The 19,506-nt window shown below is 34.9% G+C and overlaps 1 protein-coding gene and 1 long non-coding RNA gene across 2 annotated transcripts in view; one reads left to right on the top strand and one right to left on the bottom strand.

The window, feature by feature from the left end:
• Positions 1 to 15,976, top strand: part of LOC118744390 (sodium-dependent serotonin transporter) — a 33,515-nt gene extending 17,539 nt beyond the window's left edge. Inside the window, exons 4-9 of the mRNA XM_036477386.1 lie at positions 6,947 to 7,157; positions 7,251 to 7,524; positions 7,601 to 7,779; positions 9,689 to 9,983; positions 15,445 to 15,645; positions 15,719 to 15,976. Coding sequence (XP_036333279.1) covers positions 6,947 to 7,157; positions 7,251 to 7,524; positions 7,601 to 7,779; positions 9,689 to 9,983; positions 15,445 to 15,645; positions 15,719 to 15,964 — 1,406 coding nt within the window. The 3' untranslated portion in view covers positions 15,965 to 15,976. The remainder of the gene's footprint in view (positions 1 to 6,946; positions 7,158 to 7,250; positions 7,525 to 7,600; positions 7,780 to 9,688; positions 9,984 to 15,444; positions 15,646 to 15,718) is intronic.
• LOC118744397 lies at positions 11,772 to 13,981 on the bottom strand. The gene is made up of 2 exons (XR_004993534.1): positions 13,505 to 13,981; positions 11,772 to 13,424 (listed from the first exon to the last, which is right to left on the bottom strand). It is a non-coding gene; the product is annotated as an uncharacterized LOC118744397 (long non-coding RNA).
• Positions 15,977 to 19,506: the final 3,530 nt, after the last annotated feature.

The following is a 19,506-nucleotide window of genomic DNA, read 5'->3' as shown; positions in this document are numbered from 1 at the left end:
TTACCAAAAATAATTTATAAATCCGGGTTGCAGACGGAGAAGTTATCTTTTTAATACAGGATTATATCGTAACTTGGTTTTCGGAGGATAAATTTTGTATTCTTAATTACGTATTGGATAGTTCATCTTGCAAAAAGCAGATAATCTAGCTAAACAAACAAAAACCTAATATAACAATATTATGAAATTTATCAAGTGCAGAAGTCTACCGGATATCCGAATCCGGCTCTTTTTTTTAGGATATCCGAAATCCGGTTATCCGGCAAAATCTCTATCCGGCAAATCCCTAGTTCGAAGTATTTTGGATTACACATAACAGAAAAAATTAGTGAAAAATTCACACTTAATAGGGCTCAGCGATCTTAACAAGATTTGTTCGTTAAAACAACAGTCTGGTATGTAACTTGAGAATAGAAATCGCTGCATCTTTTAGGCGCATCAATATTACATAATTACATCCCGAGCTAATAAAAGGGAGGTAAAAAGGTAAGTGCACCTGGGCCACACTGGAGAAGTGAAACTTACGTTACATATCGTCGCTGGTATAAAGTGCCACATATGTACACTATTATTCGATAATCGTACCATTGGATAGACAATCCTTTAATCTATTAGAAAAATCTTTAGTTTTCTTAAATATCTTTTTTGGATCATGAACTTATTTGCGAAAAACGAAATTTTATAATAACAGTACCTACACAATTGTTTACAAATAGTGTATGGTGCACTTGGACTATTATTATGAAAATCTTAAAGAAATACGTGTAATATTAAAATAACGTTAGGGTAGTTTACTTCATTATATTGCTGCTAACTTCCACAGGCACCTTCAAAATGTGAATAATAAAATAGTGTAATATCGACATATATCAATTAGTTTTTCTGAGTTTGCAACCAATATAAAATAGTGTATAATGATTTCATATAAAAATGTTCAAAGATAAAATAGTGTATAAGCAGATGCTTTCAGAAAAATGGGCTCAAATGGTATTTCTAAGTAAACATGGTACAGCATTTTTTTGTGAATTAGCAGTTAAGGAATCAATAAAAAGTGTGGTGTGTTTAACATATGAATAGTTTTTTCTATAAAACTATACATTTCATATTACACTATTTCATTATTACAACGACGGTATATAGTTTGTCTTATAACCAATATACATACATATGTACATATGTACATATGTATACATATACATCTGCTTTTGCTTAAGGTTATATCTTTTGTCTTTTTTCTACCTAGATCCCTACCCCTACACTGTTCGTCCTAATTACATTTATGTTAATCTGTTTTCCTTTATCTTTATTTTTATCTTTACAATCTATCAATAAAAAAATCGATAGTAACATCCATCAAAATATCGATAACAAAATCCACAAAAATATCGATAACACAATCGATCAAAAATATCGATAATATAATCGATAAAAATATCTATAAAAAGATAAATATATCGATAAAAAACGATAAAAACATCGGTAACAAAATCGATACAAAATATCAATACAATACAATAAAAATATCGATTATTATATCCATAAGATCCGAGAATCCCGAAAATCTCTACAATCCCAAAATAGTTCCCAGATTGAGTCTCTGTGTCTCTATCTATTTCCTTTTTCTATAATTACCTTTATTTTAATATTTCTTCCGCCAACTTTATCTTTACTTTTATCGGTATCCTCATCCTCATCATTTTCTTTATATTTGTCTTTGTTTTTACATTTATGTTTATCAACTTAGCCCTTATATGTGTTTAAATTTACCTTGATCTTCATTTTTGCCTTTATCTTTACACATCTTGTTTTGTTTTTGTTTTTACCTTTGCCGTTATCCTTTTCTTTATCTATATACGTACTTATCTTTACTTTCATTTTTGTTTTTGTCTTTTTCTTAGTATTATTCTTGCATGTGCATACACTCAAGAAGCACTTGTGCAACTTCCGTGTGCAATTTCCGTTGAATTTGCCAATTTCACTTCAAAAATTTTAGTTCCATTTTCAATAAAATAAATAATTACAACTTTTATATTCTAAACTAGTTGAAAACCCGGTTTATTCGATTGGAAAACCCAGGTTTGTTCGAAAAATCAAGATTTCATAAAAACCGCATAAAAATATCAAAACGTCATTACGTCTCCAAAAAATGTTCACTCTACTATATCCGCCACTGCCTCGGAGAGAGTATGTAGTTAACAAGTAGCTGATCTTCGAGTGAGTAAGGAGACGCTTTCCAACATGCTTTATTATCGCTCACTCTTGTTAAATATTAATGCGTAAAAATTTGTATTTGCTTGTTAATGAAATAATCTGTCATTATTACAACCGTTAACACTATGTAAACACTCCAAATAAAGAGTTAGTACCACGATCCACTTTCACGGAGACAATCAGCATCATTCTTATTGGGGTAGGTAGCACTAATTTTACACAGCAGTTTTACTAGCACTAGGTAAAAGAAATTGTAAAAATGATTCCACTAAATGGAGGAAAAGTACATTAAAACGAAATAATATCAATTTAAATTCATAAATAGTTAACATGAAATCGTATTATTTGAATAAAGTTAAAATAAGCAATGACAGAATATCTGTCTATGTATACATTACTTTGTCAGCGCTTCCAAACCGTCTTGCCAAATTATCATTGAAACAAAACAAGCAGGACGGATCATAAATTGAACCAGATCTCTATCAGGATCACACCGTTTTTATTGCATTTGCGTGCAAAATGTCGTCTGAATCCCGAACATTTTCCACGAGAACACAGCTATTACCTATCATAATACAAACAAGCCACAGCATTACTTGAGTGCTCACCAGTATGGAATTTCGACAACTACAACTAAGTATTTTAATGTTCCCAGTTTTTTTTTCTTTCTCTTTTTATTTATGTACATTAGACTGCATCTCTCCCCATACAAAATAAAAAATCGGTACTATTTTTCCATTGGAATTATAAAATCTATTATATTTTAAGACGTCCACCAAAATATTTTGGAAAATATTAAGATTTAAGTGAGCTGGACCGATTTGAAAATATTTCTTAAATATTAAAAAAAAACCTCTCAAATGACAAAACGGTTTAAGCTTAAAATAATGGCATAAAAATATTAAAAAAAAATTAAAAAAAAAAAAATTTGAACGGAATCGTTATGATGAGATTTTTGATGCTGTTTTTTAACTTTTTTCAAAGATTGGTATAGGAAAAACTTCAAAAACTGAACCTAAACTCTTCCGATTTAGACTTAAGAGGTGTCATTGGAGTGGTATTTTCTCACCCTTTTTATTTCTTCGCTAATAAACTCATTCAAAGGATGAAAGAGAAAAGTAGAATGAACGAACGTCATTCAAAGTTGAATTAAGATGTTTTGGTGTATGAAAAAAAAATTGGAACACAAATGACATTTTTTTTTGGACAGAAATAAAAACAGTGTAAAATACCTTTCCACTGAGATCCCATAAGTCTAAATCAGAATAGTTTTGGCCCAGTTATTAAAGTTTTTCGTAAATCAATCTTTGAAAAAAGTTAAACAAACCACATCAAAAATCTCATTCTTACCATTCCGTTGAAAATATTTTTAAATATTTTTATGCAGATTTCTAAGCTTAATCTGTTTTGTCATCTGAAGGGACTTTCTTCAAAAAGTTCTTTAAGAAACTATTTTTATTCATAAAAAACTCCATTTTTGGAGGTATTTTCAAATCGGTCCAGCTCACTTAAATCTTAAAATTTTTCCGAAATATTTTGGTGGACGTCTTAAAATATAATAAATTTTGTAATCCTGGCGGAAAAATCGCAAAATTTTTTGGTAATGCAGTCTAATGTATATACAATCGATCTTTAGCAAAAAATTGGGGCTTTCAAAAATTACCGTTACGTTGGTGGAGCCCGTCCAATTTCAAAAATTTTCAATATGGCGCTTACACCAAATTTGGTCAAGATCGGTCAACTAGTTTTTGAGATACGCATATATCATATAACAGGCGGTGCCACCCTGATTTTCCAAAAATTTCTTGAAAAACAACTTCTTTGCTAAAGAGCGATTGTATATATCAATTTTGAATAAATATTGATGAATTCCTTAGCCGCACTGCTCAAAAAATGTGAAAGTCCGGTACATACATAAACAATATAAATTCAAGGCCGAATTTAAGAAAAGTCACCTAACTTCGACAATTTTTAAGCGATTACAATCAATAAGTTATCAGTTTATTTAAAAATAGATTTAATTTTAGATAGTTCTACATATTTTGAAATTGTGGAAATTATCGATGGTCAAAATTTAAAAAATTAAGAGAAATATGGGTTTTTTTATTTTACAAAACTCATAAGTCTACAAAATCGTATTTCCTGATCTACCTCAGTAGGTCATAATATTTCTCATAAAAACGAATAAAATTAGAAGATAGGGTCTTGAAATTTCCAAAAAAAAAAAACATTTTCGATGGGCACCCTAATATATTTATGTACATTAAAGTGGTCCAAAAATGTATGTAAAAAAATAAGGTCGCATTTTTAAAGCCGCCAGCCCCTAGGATTGTTCTATACCAAAAAAAAATATATCCCTACTTTTTTTATTTTGAAAAAAAGAACAAATTAGGGTGTGCTCAAAGTTTTCAATGTATCTTATATGGAGAAAAAACAACTTTTCGTAGAAATAGTGTAGAATTCTTGAAAACCAATAATTTTCGATCGGAAAAGTTTGCCTATCTTCAGGAGATTCCCGGTAATAATACCCAATTGTTCCTTTAACAATTTTTTCATATATTTTATAGGTCCTAGAAAATGCAATGGGGGACCAATAAAAAATCTTTAATCATAAAAAATGGTTAAATAAACAATTGGACATTAATATTTGAAGTCTCCTGAAGAGAACCACGGTTTTACGATTGAAAAATATTGATTTTCAAGAGTTTTATACCATTTTTACGAAAATGTGTTTTTTCCCTATATAAAATACATGGAAAACTTTGAGCGCTGTGAGCGCTCCCTAAATATTTTTTGATTTCAAAATGAAAAAATAGGGGTATATTTATTTTCGGTTCAGAACAATCCTAGGGGGTGGCGGCATTAAAATTCCGACTTTATTATTTTGGACCACTCTAATTTACATACATATATAAATATTTGTTCTAAAACAAAATCTCATTTGAAAAGCTACGTTTAAATAAAACGGCTCTAAGTACTAGTTTTCAAAACCCAAATACACATTCGTTCATACAAGAATACGATGAACATTCCAGTCTACATTATTTCTTCAAGAACATCAATAGCGTAGCGCACTTCACAAAAATGCTTTATCACTTTACCTTCAACATTTGTTCTCTCCGAATCACGCCACATTCCCGCCAAGTCGAAAGAGTTTGCAAGGAAATCCCTGTTGACACTGCTTTGTGGTATTTGCTCAACAAGTGTTTGCTTAGTCAACTTTTATTAAATCAACTATAGTCAAAGTGTGAGTGGAAAGTGATTGAAAGGAAGCGAATGAGCATAAAAGAAAGTAGAAACGAGACCATTAAGTCTAGTATTGGAAAAGGGGAAATAGTGTGCATACTTAAGTACTCGTAAGTACATCATATACATACATATATGTACATACGTAATAGATAGATACGTAAGAATATATCGTCGCTTGGTCCACAGTACCACTTATACTACTAATGCAATACTTAACCCATTTGAGGAGATGAAAAAAAATTGCATTCAACGGTGAGGTTAGATTTGGCCACTCTAGCCACTGCGGAGAGCACGTAGCACACGAAGGCTGGAAGCCATTTGTTTCTTTCCCTCCCTTAGGAATTGAACCGCCGAGTGCATTTTATGTATATCGAGCTCTAACCCCCAAAATAACATAAATAAGCGACATTTTTTTCAAAATTTCCTTTTTGATGCAGAAATATTCCTTGAGCATCTAGATGCATTTCTGCATCAAAAAGTAAATTTTGAAAAAAAATTTCGCTTGCGTTATTTTTGCGGTAAGGGCTCGATAGGTATAGAGCACAAAAAGTAGCGAACGTTCGCCGAGTTCAGGTCGGCTAAACAGTCTAGAAAGTACTTGTTGAAGAATTGGTTGCGCGTGTTGACCAGGGCGGGGCAATGCCAGAGATAATGTTCAATGCTCTCCACCTCTTCCTCGTCTCTGCAACTGCGACAAAAATCTTTGATGGGGTATCCTCACCCTTTTTGGTGTGTGCCCATCAGGCAATGCCCGGTGATTCTGAGAGAGGAGCGGTCCCGCGGAGTGAGAGCTGTGGTTCGCTTTACACCAATCTTTGGCCAAATATACCTGTTAGTATGGCAGTTGGTTTCTACCGCCCACCTAGTATTTACTTCCTCGATGAGTTCGGTATTTCCATCCCCCTCCTTTCCAGCTCGTCGGCTAAGAAGTTGCCAGGAATGTTCCTGGGTCCAGGGACCAATAAAACGGTCAAGGAGCAGGTTGGGAGTCTTCCTGCATTCTATGGCTGTCAACAGTTAACAGTAAATAAAAACCGTTGAAGCTTTAGTAAGTTTAAATAACAACAAGTAATTCAAAGTAGTTTTTAAGCAAAAAAAACCGACTTCAATTTTCATATAAAAATTTAAGGTTATCATTAATTTCTTCATGATCCAATGATCGGATTTAAAACAACTTAGTATGGGACCACCTGTGAGGTAACAACTTTCCTTTAAAAAAAGCATTATCGAAATCGTTTGACGTGGTCCAAAGTTATGCGGTAACATACATAAAAAAAGTTAAAATAAAAATAAAAATAAAAAAATAAAAATATTCCGACGAACTGATAACCTCCTCCTTTCTTGGAAGTTGGTTAAAAAGCTTGCGAAAAAAATTAGGTGAACGAATTTCGACAATCAGTCGGTAGTAGTTAATTTAATTACCGTACATACCCGTATACTCACCTAACATGCATTTTCCTACATTTCTATCATTTATTTTAAACAGGTGTCGGTTACGCCATTTGTCTAATTGATGTTTATATGGGAATGTACTACAACACTATAATCGGCTGGGCGGTATATTATTTATTTGCATCGTTTACCTCAACACTTCCATGGACGTCATGTGGCAATTCATGGAATACCAATAGTTGTATGCCGGTGACGAATGAGAATTTCACCGACAAGGCGACCACACCAGCAAAGGAGTTCTTCGAGTAAGTAAATCTAACAATACTCGTACAATTCATGCAAATATAAAATTGTATATCAAATTGTAATCTGAATACTAAATTTTTTATCTTACCTAGACGCATGGTGCTGGAGCAATACAAATCGGATGGCCTGAATTATATGGGGCCGATAAAGCCCACATTGGCTTTGTGCGTTTTTGGTGTATTTATTTTGGTATACTTTTCGCTGTGGAAAGGTGTGCGCAGTGCAGGCAAAGTTGTGTGGGTGACGGCGTTAGCGCCCTATGCAGTGCTCTTCATATTGCTAGTGCGCGGCGTCTCTTTACCGGGTGCAATGGAGGGTATTCGGTACTATTTGACGCCAGAGTGGCATAAATTGAAGAACTCAAAGGTAAATGTGTATGGCATATAAGTTTATACAAATTTTTATCTAAAATTTTTTGTTAATAATATTTTTATTTACACAGGTTTGGATCGATGCGGCTTCACAGATATTTTTCTCTCTGGGGCCTGGTTTTGGAACATTGCTCGCATTATCGAGCTACAATAAGTTTAACAACAATTGCTATCGGGACGCGCTGATCACGAGTAGTGTGAACTGCTTGACCAGTTTCCTTGCGGGCTTTGTCATATTTTCTGTACTAGGGTGAGTACCAAAAAATCGGAAATTGAGGTTCACCCAAATTCTTGGTTTGTTTACAGCGTGGCGACGAATAACTGTTACCCAGTTTTTTTTTGAGAAATAAAAGGGTCCTTTAAAGATTTTGCGAAAAAAGTATTTTATTGATAATTTTCCACAGATTTTACTTTAGTTGCATTAATTAGTTTTTAAATTTTAATCCTTATTTACATTTGGCAGCAGTGTAAACTTTGAGAGAAAAGTTCATTTGGCACGCAAGTCTTTTTCCGGTGTATTTTTTCTTAGGCTTTGTATAAAAAAAGTACAAAAAAGAAAAAAACTGTATAAGGTTGGTCGAATGAATGACCGTCCTAGTCACCAGTTCCGAGTCTATTCGATTTTTGAGTATGAGGCCTTAGGTTGGACAGAAGGGGGAGTATAAGGGACTCAAAATGGAGAAAATTAGCCTATGGTTACAGAAGATAATGAATAAATTAACTGACGAAGACCTGCGTGCCAAATGAACTTTCCTCTCAAAGTTTACACTGCTGGCAAATGTAAATAAGGATTAAAATTTAAAAACTAATTAATGCAACTAAAGTAAAATCTGTGGAAAAATAACAATAAAATACTTTTTTTGCAAAATCTATAAAGGACTCTTTTATTTCTCAAAAATATCTGGGTAACAGTTATTCGTCGCCACGCTGTACATTACTATTTCATAAAATTTATTTAGCAACCAAAACTCTACTTTTAGTTAAATACATACATACATATTTTGGTGCAGAAAAAATCAGAACGTATATTCTTAATCCCTACCTTAGTGCTGGAATGTCTTTACAATTTGGAATTCGTTAAATGATATTCATTCGAAATAATATAGGAACAGCGGAGGAAATACTGTGCTTTGCTTAGAAATCTTTGGCTCCTTTTACCTTTATTTTTGCTCAGTACAATGAGGCTCTTTTTACCTTATTAAAGATATTCACGACATGAAGCAACACTACTTTAGGTACTCTGAGGAGGTCAAATATCTTGGTATAGTCCTTGTTAAGAGACTCAGTTGAAACTCCCAAGTCGTTACAAAAGCTGTTGCTGTAAATGTTGACTTTGCTATCGTTTACAGGATAAACCTAGAAAAGGGTTTGCAATGCATTTTCTTAGTCTCATTTAGCCTTTCTTGTGACTTATAATTACGAGTGGATACACTCACAAAGCGGAAATCTATGGGGAGCCTAAGACAGCACAGTCATTTGGTTTATCCTTTCTCTCAAATATAGCCGAGTTAGTCTAGCTCTTTTAGACAGAATGCCGACTTTGCTTTGGGGACGCCGAGACTTAGTAACTAGGGTGTTCCATTATTCACCTGTTTTCAAAAACCAATTTCGAATTATTCTGTTAGTTTTATTTTACATATATTCTTTAGAGTAACACCTACTATTAGTCAGAAATCATGACCAAAATTACAATATGATTGCTAAAAATAGGTAAAGCTTTAATTTAGAAATCAATAAGTCAAAATAATTTCGAAGTATTTTTGATTACAAGTAAAGCAGGGTGAAAACAACAATCTTCTGATGGAAAAAACTCGAGCATGTAGAACCGGCTGTCTTGGGAATGAGAATACACTATCCGCTGAATCAGACTGACTATACAAATATAGTCTATTAAAGACAACGCGAGAATCTCAATAATTCGTAACAAACCGTTGATCCCTTCAAAAAATCTCGTTAATTCGCCAAATTTTTATACATTTTAGTCTCCATGTTTCAGTAATACGACCAACATATAGAGCATTCACGATTTAGTAGGTCATGTTTTTGGGGTTTACAAAGAAAAGCATTTCTCTCCATTCTACGAATAAATACCTTGGGGCTAGAGTCAATGTATTATTTTACATAAACATTAACTTTCAAAACCTCTTCTTCGTTTCCAGGTATATGGCACATGTGCAGAAAACTTCGATCGATAAAGTCGGACTGGAGGGCCCTGGTCTCGTGTTCATAGTCTACCCGGAAGCGATTGCCACTATGAGCGGTTCGGTATTTTGGTCCATAATTTTTTTTCTTATGCTGATCACGCTGGGCTTGGATAGTACATTTGGTGGATTAGAGGCGATGATAACGGCACTCTGTGATGAATATCCTCGGGCCATCGGACGCCGGCGGGAACTTTTCGTGCTGCTGCTCTTGGCTTGCATCTACCTGTGCGCCCTGCCCACTATGACTTATGTAAGTGACATTTATTCGCTATAAATACAGTTTATTTGGTTCTGGCGTTGCGTTATTTTGAAGTAAATATTTTCTGATATTATAAGCAATGTAGTTTTGTTGCGCCATCCGTAGAGCTGATTGATGATTGATGATGTGTAACGCTCAAGTTCTGAATTTCGTTTAATCATAAAAGAGCAAATTTTTTCTTGACGATGACTTAACGTGGAAAAATGTTTGGCGCTTTTAACGTGGTTTGAATGCTTGCCTTACCACCATTAGCAAATTTCCACATTACCTACAATGCACTTCATGATCATTTTTACCATTTTGTAGATGAAGCGATTCTAAAAGATTTACCCATTAAGGACTGAAAAAGTGCATCCCTGCATTAGCATTACAAATAGGATTAAATCTATAAATAGGATTCAATAAGAATTTTAAGTCGCAATGAAAAATATTTGATCTGAACCTTAAATATTTAAATTCCCTAAAGAAGAAGAAGAGAAAGCTTTAAAATAACTTCTTCGAAAGGCCTTCAGAAGTACGTCTTACTAAAGCCCTTCTGGAAGCACTTCTTTGAGGACACTACGACAGTTTGTTTAAATCAGGACAAATCCTGGACAACCAGGACGTCTGGCAGCCCTAGTTTACGTGCGTTATGTTATTTAACTATGCATAAACATATGTACATTAGGGTGGTCCTTAAATGTAGAAAGCACATTTTTATATCAGATTTCCTAAGCCCCACGTTGATGCTCTATAGTCGAAGATATCACATATCAATTTTGGTCCCGATTGATGTCGGGTAAAGACGTGTCGCTCAGAGGTGAAAGTTAAGATTACCCTATGAAAACGTCTTAACCGGGACCAAAATTAATATGTGATATCTGTGACCGTGGTATTACGATTGAGAGGGTGAGACTGAAAAAAAAATCCTTCATTTGATTTTAAGGACCACCCTATGTGCATGGTAGATTCATGTTTTTTTTTTAGATTCAAAAGTCTGTTGTGTGACCCATGGCCCATAAACATCGGAAAAGTTAAATAACTTTGTTCAGATATACATAAAAAAGGTCACGCGCATAATGGTATTTCACTTTTTAATAACTCGATAAAAATCGACCTTGTTCTGTGTTCACTTAAGAATGCCAAGCACGGAATAGAAGTAACGAAAATAAGTAGTGTCTTGAAATTTTACAAAAAGGTTTAAAAATCGAACGTAGGAGATTTATACCAAAATCATTGCATTCCACTTGTCAGAATCCGAAATATAACGGGATAACAAGTAATTTATTCCAAACTAATTTTGAGTCGCTAATTCCGAATATACCCTTTGTTTTTTTATTGGACTATAGTTTTGGACTGTCCTATTTGCTGTAATAATTGGTAGACATGGATTTTCCAAATGGCATTGGATGCTTTAGAAGGTCACATGATGTAGAACGCGTATCTAAGTACTTTAGTAGATTTTCTGAAAACTTACAAATTAGGGTGACACCAAAGGCTTAAACAAAATAAAAATAATAAAAAAATCAAACCCTAATATGAGGCCGTGAGAGCAGAAGTGGCCTATTCAAAGTATTTCCCAATGTAATATATTAAAAAAGTCACTTATTCGTTTCAAAAGTCGATTATTCATAAATTTTAAGGTACAAAGCATCGTAGACTACCTTAAAATTAAGTAATAAGCAACTTTTTATTTGCCATTTGTGCCTATTTTATGTAGTTAAGAAAGAATGTTGGGTAAAACCACCTCTGCTCTCACGGCCTCATATAAACAAACCTAGGTACAGAAACACATGCAAGTATTTTACTACTAATTTATTTAGGTATTTACTTGATTGTCCTAATTAATTTGGCGCAATTTTAACGGACAGCACTCAAACGTTAACCTATTTACCCACTACATTTATTCATTTATCCTGCAAGTCAATCAGGCCAAAGTGTATCTTTGCTTGCCACTAAACTCGCGAGCCACTCAACATCTCTGTGACGTTTATCGAATGAAATGAAAATGCCTGTTTTAATGCCTTATGCTTATTCGCAATGCGTTAACTCTATCATGGCCAGCATAAATAAATTTCGCACTTCTTTCATACACATCTCACCCCGTCTTTCGCCGTTTTCTACATGAATGTAGTTATGTAGTCAATAATTTTCTTCTCTACGATTCACCTAGGTGCTATTTACTGATTATTCGTTGCTGATTTTATTATTCGGCAACGTACCGGTCAACTTAAGTGGCTTCCATTGTACTGTCAATTGTGTTGTCTGTACTCGCGTGTGTGTGTCTTATCAGTAGTCGCACGCCTTTGTTTACTTCCTTTTCCGCCGTTTTTCTTTTAGCCATGCATCCATGTTTAGCGCCATTTTTAACACCTGTCAGCATCGGTAAACATCAGTCGTTGTTGATTTTATTTATTGTTGCCTTTATACAGGCAACCACTTGTCTAAGCAGTCTTTCTATTATTTTCCGATAATAAATGATTCCCCCTTTTACGCTGTGGCTGTGCCGGCCTAAAGCTTAGACGGGTTGCAGAGAAGGGATAATAGACATTATCACTCTCTTTGATTACATTAGAAATTATAATTTCATGCATTTAGTAGCGTTTCAATCGATGTGAGCATAATAAGTGGCTGCTCTCCCTTTTGCTATACCCTACATATTTTCACAATTTTAGTGCTTAGGAGAGTAGCCAAAGAAATTTTGCAGACATGTTAGAATGAGCCAAATTGGATCACATATGTATTCACAGAAGGCATAACTACAAGTCTGTATGAGGTTTTGGATCAAAAATGTTGCGAATAACAATTTCCTTATATTTATTCTTACCTCACATTTCTTGAGGGAGTTCGTAAAAAATGAAACCTACATATATATGAGCGCCCTATTTTGAAAGTACCATAAATCACTTCGTACCTCTTGTGCTTAAATGACTGTCTACTTGTAACCGAATGCATTTGTAAATCGTCAAAAACGAACGACAAAACCTTCTTCCTTTGGTTGGTGAAGCGAATAACCGACGCGCTCAGATACAAGTAACCTGTCGTTTAAGCACGAAAGGTGTAAAGTGACTTATGCTACTTTCAAAATAAACGGCTCGTACATATATATTTACATACAAATATAAATTTCCTGCCAGCAATTCCATCGTAGAAAATTTCGAAACAACATTTTTGTAATATTCTTCGCCGATGAGATCGAGTTTTTTCGAAGTCTATCCGCTGTTGAGATAAAATTTTCCATCAAAACGCCAGATACTGCAAAATAAAAATTTTAATTTTCTAGATTTGCTCTATTAATTTTAAACTTTTGTGACGCAAAAGTGTTCTTAAGTGTTCTACGAGCCCTTATCTTTGTATTCGGATACGTGTTAGCATTTGTCTACGGGTTCATATTCCTCATTTGTATCCGCATTCGTCTTGTGATTCGTTTTCATATTCGTATAGGTATTCATCCTTGGGTTCCATAACCATAACCATAACCATCATTTGTTCTGATCAAACGTATAGGCAGCTCTGTAAATTATTATACTCACGGACGTAAAATCGGAGAACGCTGACAGCTGACACCGCCTACCTTATGAGAGGGCTATGTAAATGAAAACTCAACAACGTGGAATTTTTCGGTGGACGGAGGCACAGTCGTAGAAATCCGCGCGAAGTTGATTTTTTCCGTAGAAAGGTATCAGCTGTTGGTTCTCTCTCACATACTCCTCTGGCAAGACTGCTATCCAACAATTTTTGATATTATTACAAAATACATGTCGAAGTTCATCACGTTAACGAATTGGTTTGATCCCGAGTAAGCGTCGCAACATCACAGGCGAGCAAAGATTGCATATGGTACCAAAATGGGCCTTTCTTGGCGTATGTGTAAGGGGAGTCACTCTCTCTAGCCATTTCAACCCAACCTAACCTACAAAATAAATTTAAAAAAAAGACGTAAAATATTCTTTAAAAAGTAAAAACTCCAACCAGAACAAATTAAATTGAGGAATGAGATATTATTTACATGCGATATATTCAGAATAATACCTAAGTGAAATGGTAAATTATTGTAGAAGTACGCATGCATTCTGCTCAATGGTAATAAAAACACACCATTTCGAACAATTGCTACTTTGGACTGCAGAGGCAATTGAGAAGTAAAGCACTCTCTCGTCATACAAAAATCAGACTCTACTAAAAATCACTCATTAGCACGGGCATGATGTGCTGGTGTATGGCACAGAAGCATGGACTGCTCTTGGAGTGTTCGATATAGCCATAGCCATGATTAAAATACAGCGGCTCCGCTTGCTCGGCCGTACTGTACGAATGGACAGAGATAACACAATGCTAGTAACAGAAGAAGAAAGAGACCTTATTTGCGAAGGAAGGACCGGGTGGAGAAGGATTTGGCATTTGCAATTAGCGTCAATTGGCACAGGAGAGAAATAGCTGGCGTGCTTTATTAGGCTCGGCCAGAATCACTTACGAGGTTACAACGCCAATCAAGAAGAAGAAGATATATTTTTGAGGTTGCTGATTACGATTCTGTATGCAACTTTAAAATTGCAAATGGCAGATCCAATATGAAGGAAAATTTGTTGGACAAGTCGTTGAACCTCCATTATGTTCCATATGACTGAATTTCTGAAGTCACCGAATATAAGACTAAGCATGCTCTGATACTCTGTAGCGTACGCCAATGAGAGTAACACCCTTATTCTAGAACCCGAATTTTGTAATTCGTAGCTTCGTTACGAAAATCGAAAAATCGGCATGCTGCAACCCTAGTGGAAATCAGTTGTTTTTCGAAGGCAGCTGTATGAAGGAAAACAAACTGGAACGGAATTAGAAAAACACTCTTCAAGTGCTTATTTATAGTAAAATTGTTTGATTTTACATATTTTGAAGGAAACGATGGATTCTATTGCATTTGCAATTATAGCAGCAATGATAAAAAAAATTCTTTGCTTACTTCGATTCTCCACAGAAAAGGTCCATATACTAAATTAGGACTAATACTTTCGAAGATACTTGCAATTTTAATGAGAAAAATGCATTAAGTAATGTATTTACTAAATTTTATTTTTTTAACACATTGAACTTTGATGGACTTGGGCGAGCCTAAGACCAAAATAAAAAAATTGACCAAAAATAGTCATATTTCACACAGATTGTTTTTAGAGCATAATGAACCATATGTTTGCTATTGCCAATCAAATTTCTAAAAAAGCGGATTTTCGGCCCACGCTAATGTACAAGGTCAGCACTAACATTGTCGATGACGGTTCAGAGGTGGATTTTTATATTTAATTTTTCTGAAAATTGGAGATAGGTTGTATTTAAATATAAGCCCTGGATATGTAATTAAATTTCATTATCCAGTACAATATATGTATTACATACACATTTTATTAAATTCATCCATTTTTAGCAAAATATTTAACATTTTTATTTGCCATTTAAAAATGCCATAATATTTTTCCAGGGCGGCGTTTTCTTGGTTAACTTTTTGAACGTTTATGGACCTGGTCTTGCCATATTGTTTGTCGTATTCGTGGAAGCAGCTGGCGTTTTTTGGTTCTATGGCGTCGACCGTTTTTCAGAGGACGTGGAACAGATGTTGGGCATTAAACCAGGCATTTTCTGGCGCATCTGTTGGACTTACATAAGTCCGGTATTTTTATTGGTTGGTATTGGGCGACTTGAGCTCCAGCAAAATCTATCACACGCTTAAAACTAAATTTTCCCATTTTTTCCAGGGCATTTTTATATTCTCCATACTCGGCTATGAAGATATGTTGGGCGAGGAATATCAATATCCCGAATGGAGCATCAAAGTCGGCTGGGCCGTCACTTGTTCCTCGGTGCTCTGTATACCCATGTACATCATCTACAAATTCGTATTTGCGTCCAAGGGTGACTGTAGAACGCGTTATCGCAACAACTTCAAAGTACCACCACGGTGCGGGTCAGTGTTGCCGGGACAGCAGGGCACCACGGTGTGACATGATTCAGCAGAAGCAAAGCAATCAGCGCCACCGACACTTGGTGTGGCGTGGATGAAGCGGATGGATGGAGGTGCGGATGCGGCAGCGGAGAGCAAACTTAATAAAACTTTTATAGAAGCAACTAAATCCAGTAGTAATTGTAGCTTGGAACGTTTAGCGTCTGTGGGATGGAGTTATTCGCCAACAACAACCAAAACAACAACAAAACTAGCAAAACCAACAAAAAACACAACCTATGAAACAACAAATAACATAATTGATTTAAACAGTTACTATGCATATTACACAAATAATCTTAATTATGGTTACATATATGAAGTTTCGCCGAAAAATAGCGATGAAAGAAATAGTGTTAACGCATTCGATGATGAAAATATACAACGCAATGTGCCTCACTTGGAATGGACGTTTCGACCGAAACGTTTGGAATGTGTTGACTCCAACGAACCAACGAGTGAGGATAGTCACAGCGGCATCTATGAGGAAGTGTTGAATTCGGAGTGCACTGAACACAAAAGCCCCAATGCAAGCCTAAAACAAAACCAAAACACTGATATTAATAGATTAAGTTATAAATATGCCAGCAATGTTGCGGATGAAAGTAGCAGTAGTAGTTATAGTGTTAATGTGAATGGTAGTGCTAATGTTAACATTAATGCTAATGATAATGTTAAATGTAATTATGTTAGTGGTTCACAGAGAGTAGCAAACATTTGTAAATTAAATACGACTCACGAAATTGCTGAGGACAATAATTATGCAATGATACTCAGCAGTTGCAAACCGCTTAAGTTCTCATTTGCCAGCGAATGGTTGGTTTAAATAAAAAATACATATGTATGTATATGTCAATGTATAATAAAATTAATTGCGCAAAGAGAATAACAACAATAAAATGCAAGCGGTGTAAAATTAAGTATGGTGCAATTGATTGATGGTAAGATAAGAAGCGAGCTTACAACAATTTAGGGTATTCGAAAGTTGTGTATAGGGAAAACTTAGCAAAACAGCCATTTGCTGAGTTTTCCATTATGAAATTTGTTGGAATTGTATGTATGTAAGTAGTATATGCTTGACTATACATATGTATGTGTGTTTGTAAATATTCATGTATCGATGCACTTTTTCTACAAAAAATTATACGTAATTTTGTATGAATACGATAGGCCTAAGAATATGTTTTGTATGCAAATGTTTTTTTTTTCTAAAATTTTACAAATTGTTGTACTGCAGCATTTATAAATGCCTATTTGAGTGCTATTGTCAAATACCTACTTATATATGTACATATTGGTACAATATAAAAAATACCGTTACATTGCAAGTGTTTGTTATCCAATGAAATGCAATGCATTTTTATAATTGTATGATTAAAATTGAGTGTGCAATAATAATTAATTTAATACTAAAAATTAAAATCAAATATTATAAATGCATATATAAAAAAGTTTTTTCAGCAATGGTAACAAATGCTTTTAAAAAAACAATATGCGTAATTTGCATAAAATGATAAATATGGGAACAAATAAACTGTATTCAGCAAAAACCAAAGCAAGCCACACCCATACTTAACAAGTAAATACACACTAGTTACATGTTTTATAATTTTTTAAGTAAATTTTATTTTGTATAGTTTTTGGTACACATAAATTACATTAATCGGTCCTATATTTATTAAATTTGTCCCTTTTCACATACATACATATGTTAATGTTAGTTTTAGTAAGTAAGTAATTCTAATTTTAAAATCTAAAAAAAAATGTTCAACAATTTTTTTTTTGTACAAACTGAAAGCTAGGAAAATAATTGCAAATCAGCCATTTTGCAGCTATTTTCTGTATACTAAAAAAAATGTCATTTTTATATTTCTTAATAAATATAATTTTTTTTTACAAGTTTGAAATCGAGTTTTCATAACTAATATTATAAATGTGAAAGTTTGTGAAGAAGTAGTCGGATTTCTGCGAGCCCGAAAGAACAACTGATGAGGATTGTCAAGAAGCTGCATAGAACAAAGATGCCGCGTGCAGGGGCGCGCTACGATCGGACGCAACGCGAACCATGTGGGACCGTATTTGCCGTAATAAGAAGAGAGAGGCCGAAATACGTAAGTGCGAAGAGCTTGATATACTGGTGGACAGACTGGTAAAACGCACGAAAATTGTATCGGAGAGTTAGGCGACTTGCGTAAAGTTTCAATAGCAGGGCGAACTCCTGTAAGAACAACCATGGGGACCTAGGGACCGATGACGTGGTACGAATAGCGATTATGCAGCTGAAAACCAACAAAGCTGATGGAGCTGCCGGCCTGCCAGCCGAGCTATGCATCAACTCTTATGCAGAATATGGTCAGATGAACTCATGCCCAATGACTGGAATTTAAGTTTTCCCTGCTCAATCTACAAGAATGGCGATCCCGCCATACGCTCCAACTACCGTGGATTGGACCTTATTAGTCTGGATTTCCTGGCAAATCCACCATAGACCAGATATTCACAATACGTTAAATCTTGGAAAAGACCCGCGAGAATAGGATCAAGACACACCATATATTTGTCGATTTCTTGTTGTCTTTATGCCACGATGTCTGAATTTGGTATCCCTGCGAAACTAATACGGCTGTGTAAAATTACGTTGAGCACCAGCTTCATCAGAGTTCGTAAGGACCCCTCCGAACCGTTTGATACCAAACGAGGTTTCAGACAAGGTGTCTCCCTTTCATGTTATTTTTTTTTAATCTGATGTTCTCCTTCTTCTTATTTGGCACTACAACCGTTTGTCGGTTTGGTTCGAGAACAAAGAACTTCGCCAGTGGCTTCTCTCCTTCGCAGATTTGCTCCAGATGTTCACCCCAATCGTTGTATTTTTATGCGCCTCACTATGCAATTGCTGGCGTATGCGGACGACGTCGTCAGTTGCCTCCTCGGGATTAGATAGATAAGCAAAACGAATGGGTCTGGTGGTGAACAAGGCCAAAAGAAAGTATCTACTGTCATTACACAAACACTCTTGGCATCCACGTCACTGTTGACAGTTACAAGTTTGAAAAAGTAGACGACTAGAGTCCGACCGATGCCGAGGCTAGTATCGACCAAAAGAATCGAAGTCGGCCGTTATTGGTCGATTCTTGAATGACGTATTGCTATTTAGTTATTTGATTATGTGTTTCCTTTGTTATTACTTATAAACATTTATAAAAGCTTTTGTTCTTGAAATGAAATTATATTCAGAATTTAATCGGCAAAAAATCGGTCGATGTTTCGGCCGATTAAATCCTGTATTAAATTCATTTCAAGAGTTTAAGTTTATAATAACAAAAGAAAAACATAATCAAATAACTAAATAACATAACTTGATTCAACAATCGGCCAAAAATGGTCGATACCGAGATTAGTATAGGTAAAAAGAATCGGCATCGGCAGTTTTTGACCGGTCGGACTCTAAAGACCACTTTGTTCATTTGGGAACCAGCATTAATATCAATAATAATGTCGGCCTTGAAATCCAACCGAAAATGACTCTTGCCAACAAGTGCTACT

Source organism: Rhagoletis pomonella, unplaced genomic scaffold, assembly GCF_013731165.1.
Source record: "Rhagoletis pomonella isolate Grant_MI unplaced genomic scaffold, Rhpom_1.0 Rhpom_scaffold_00008, whole genome shotgun sequence".
In the NCBI taxonomy this organism is placed as follows: Eukaryota; Metazoa; Arthropoda; class Insecta; order Diptera; family Tephritidae; genus Rhagoletis; species Rhagoletis pomonella.
This window is presented reverse-complemented; position numbering and strand designations above follow the sequence as displayed.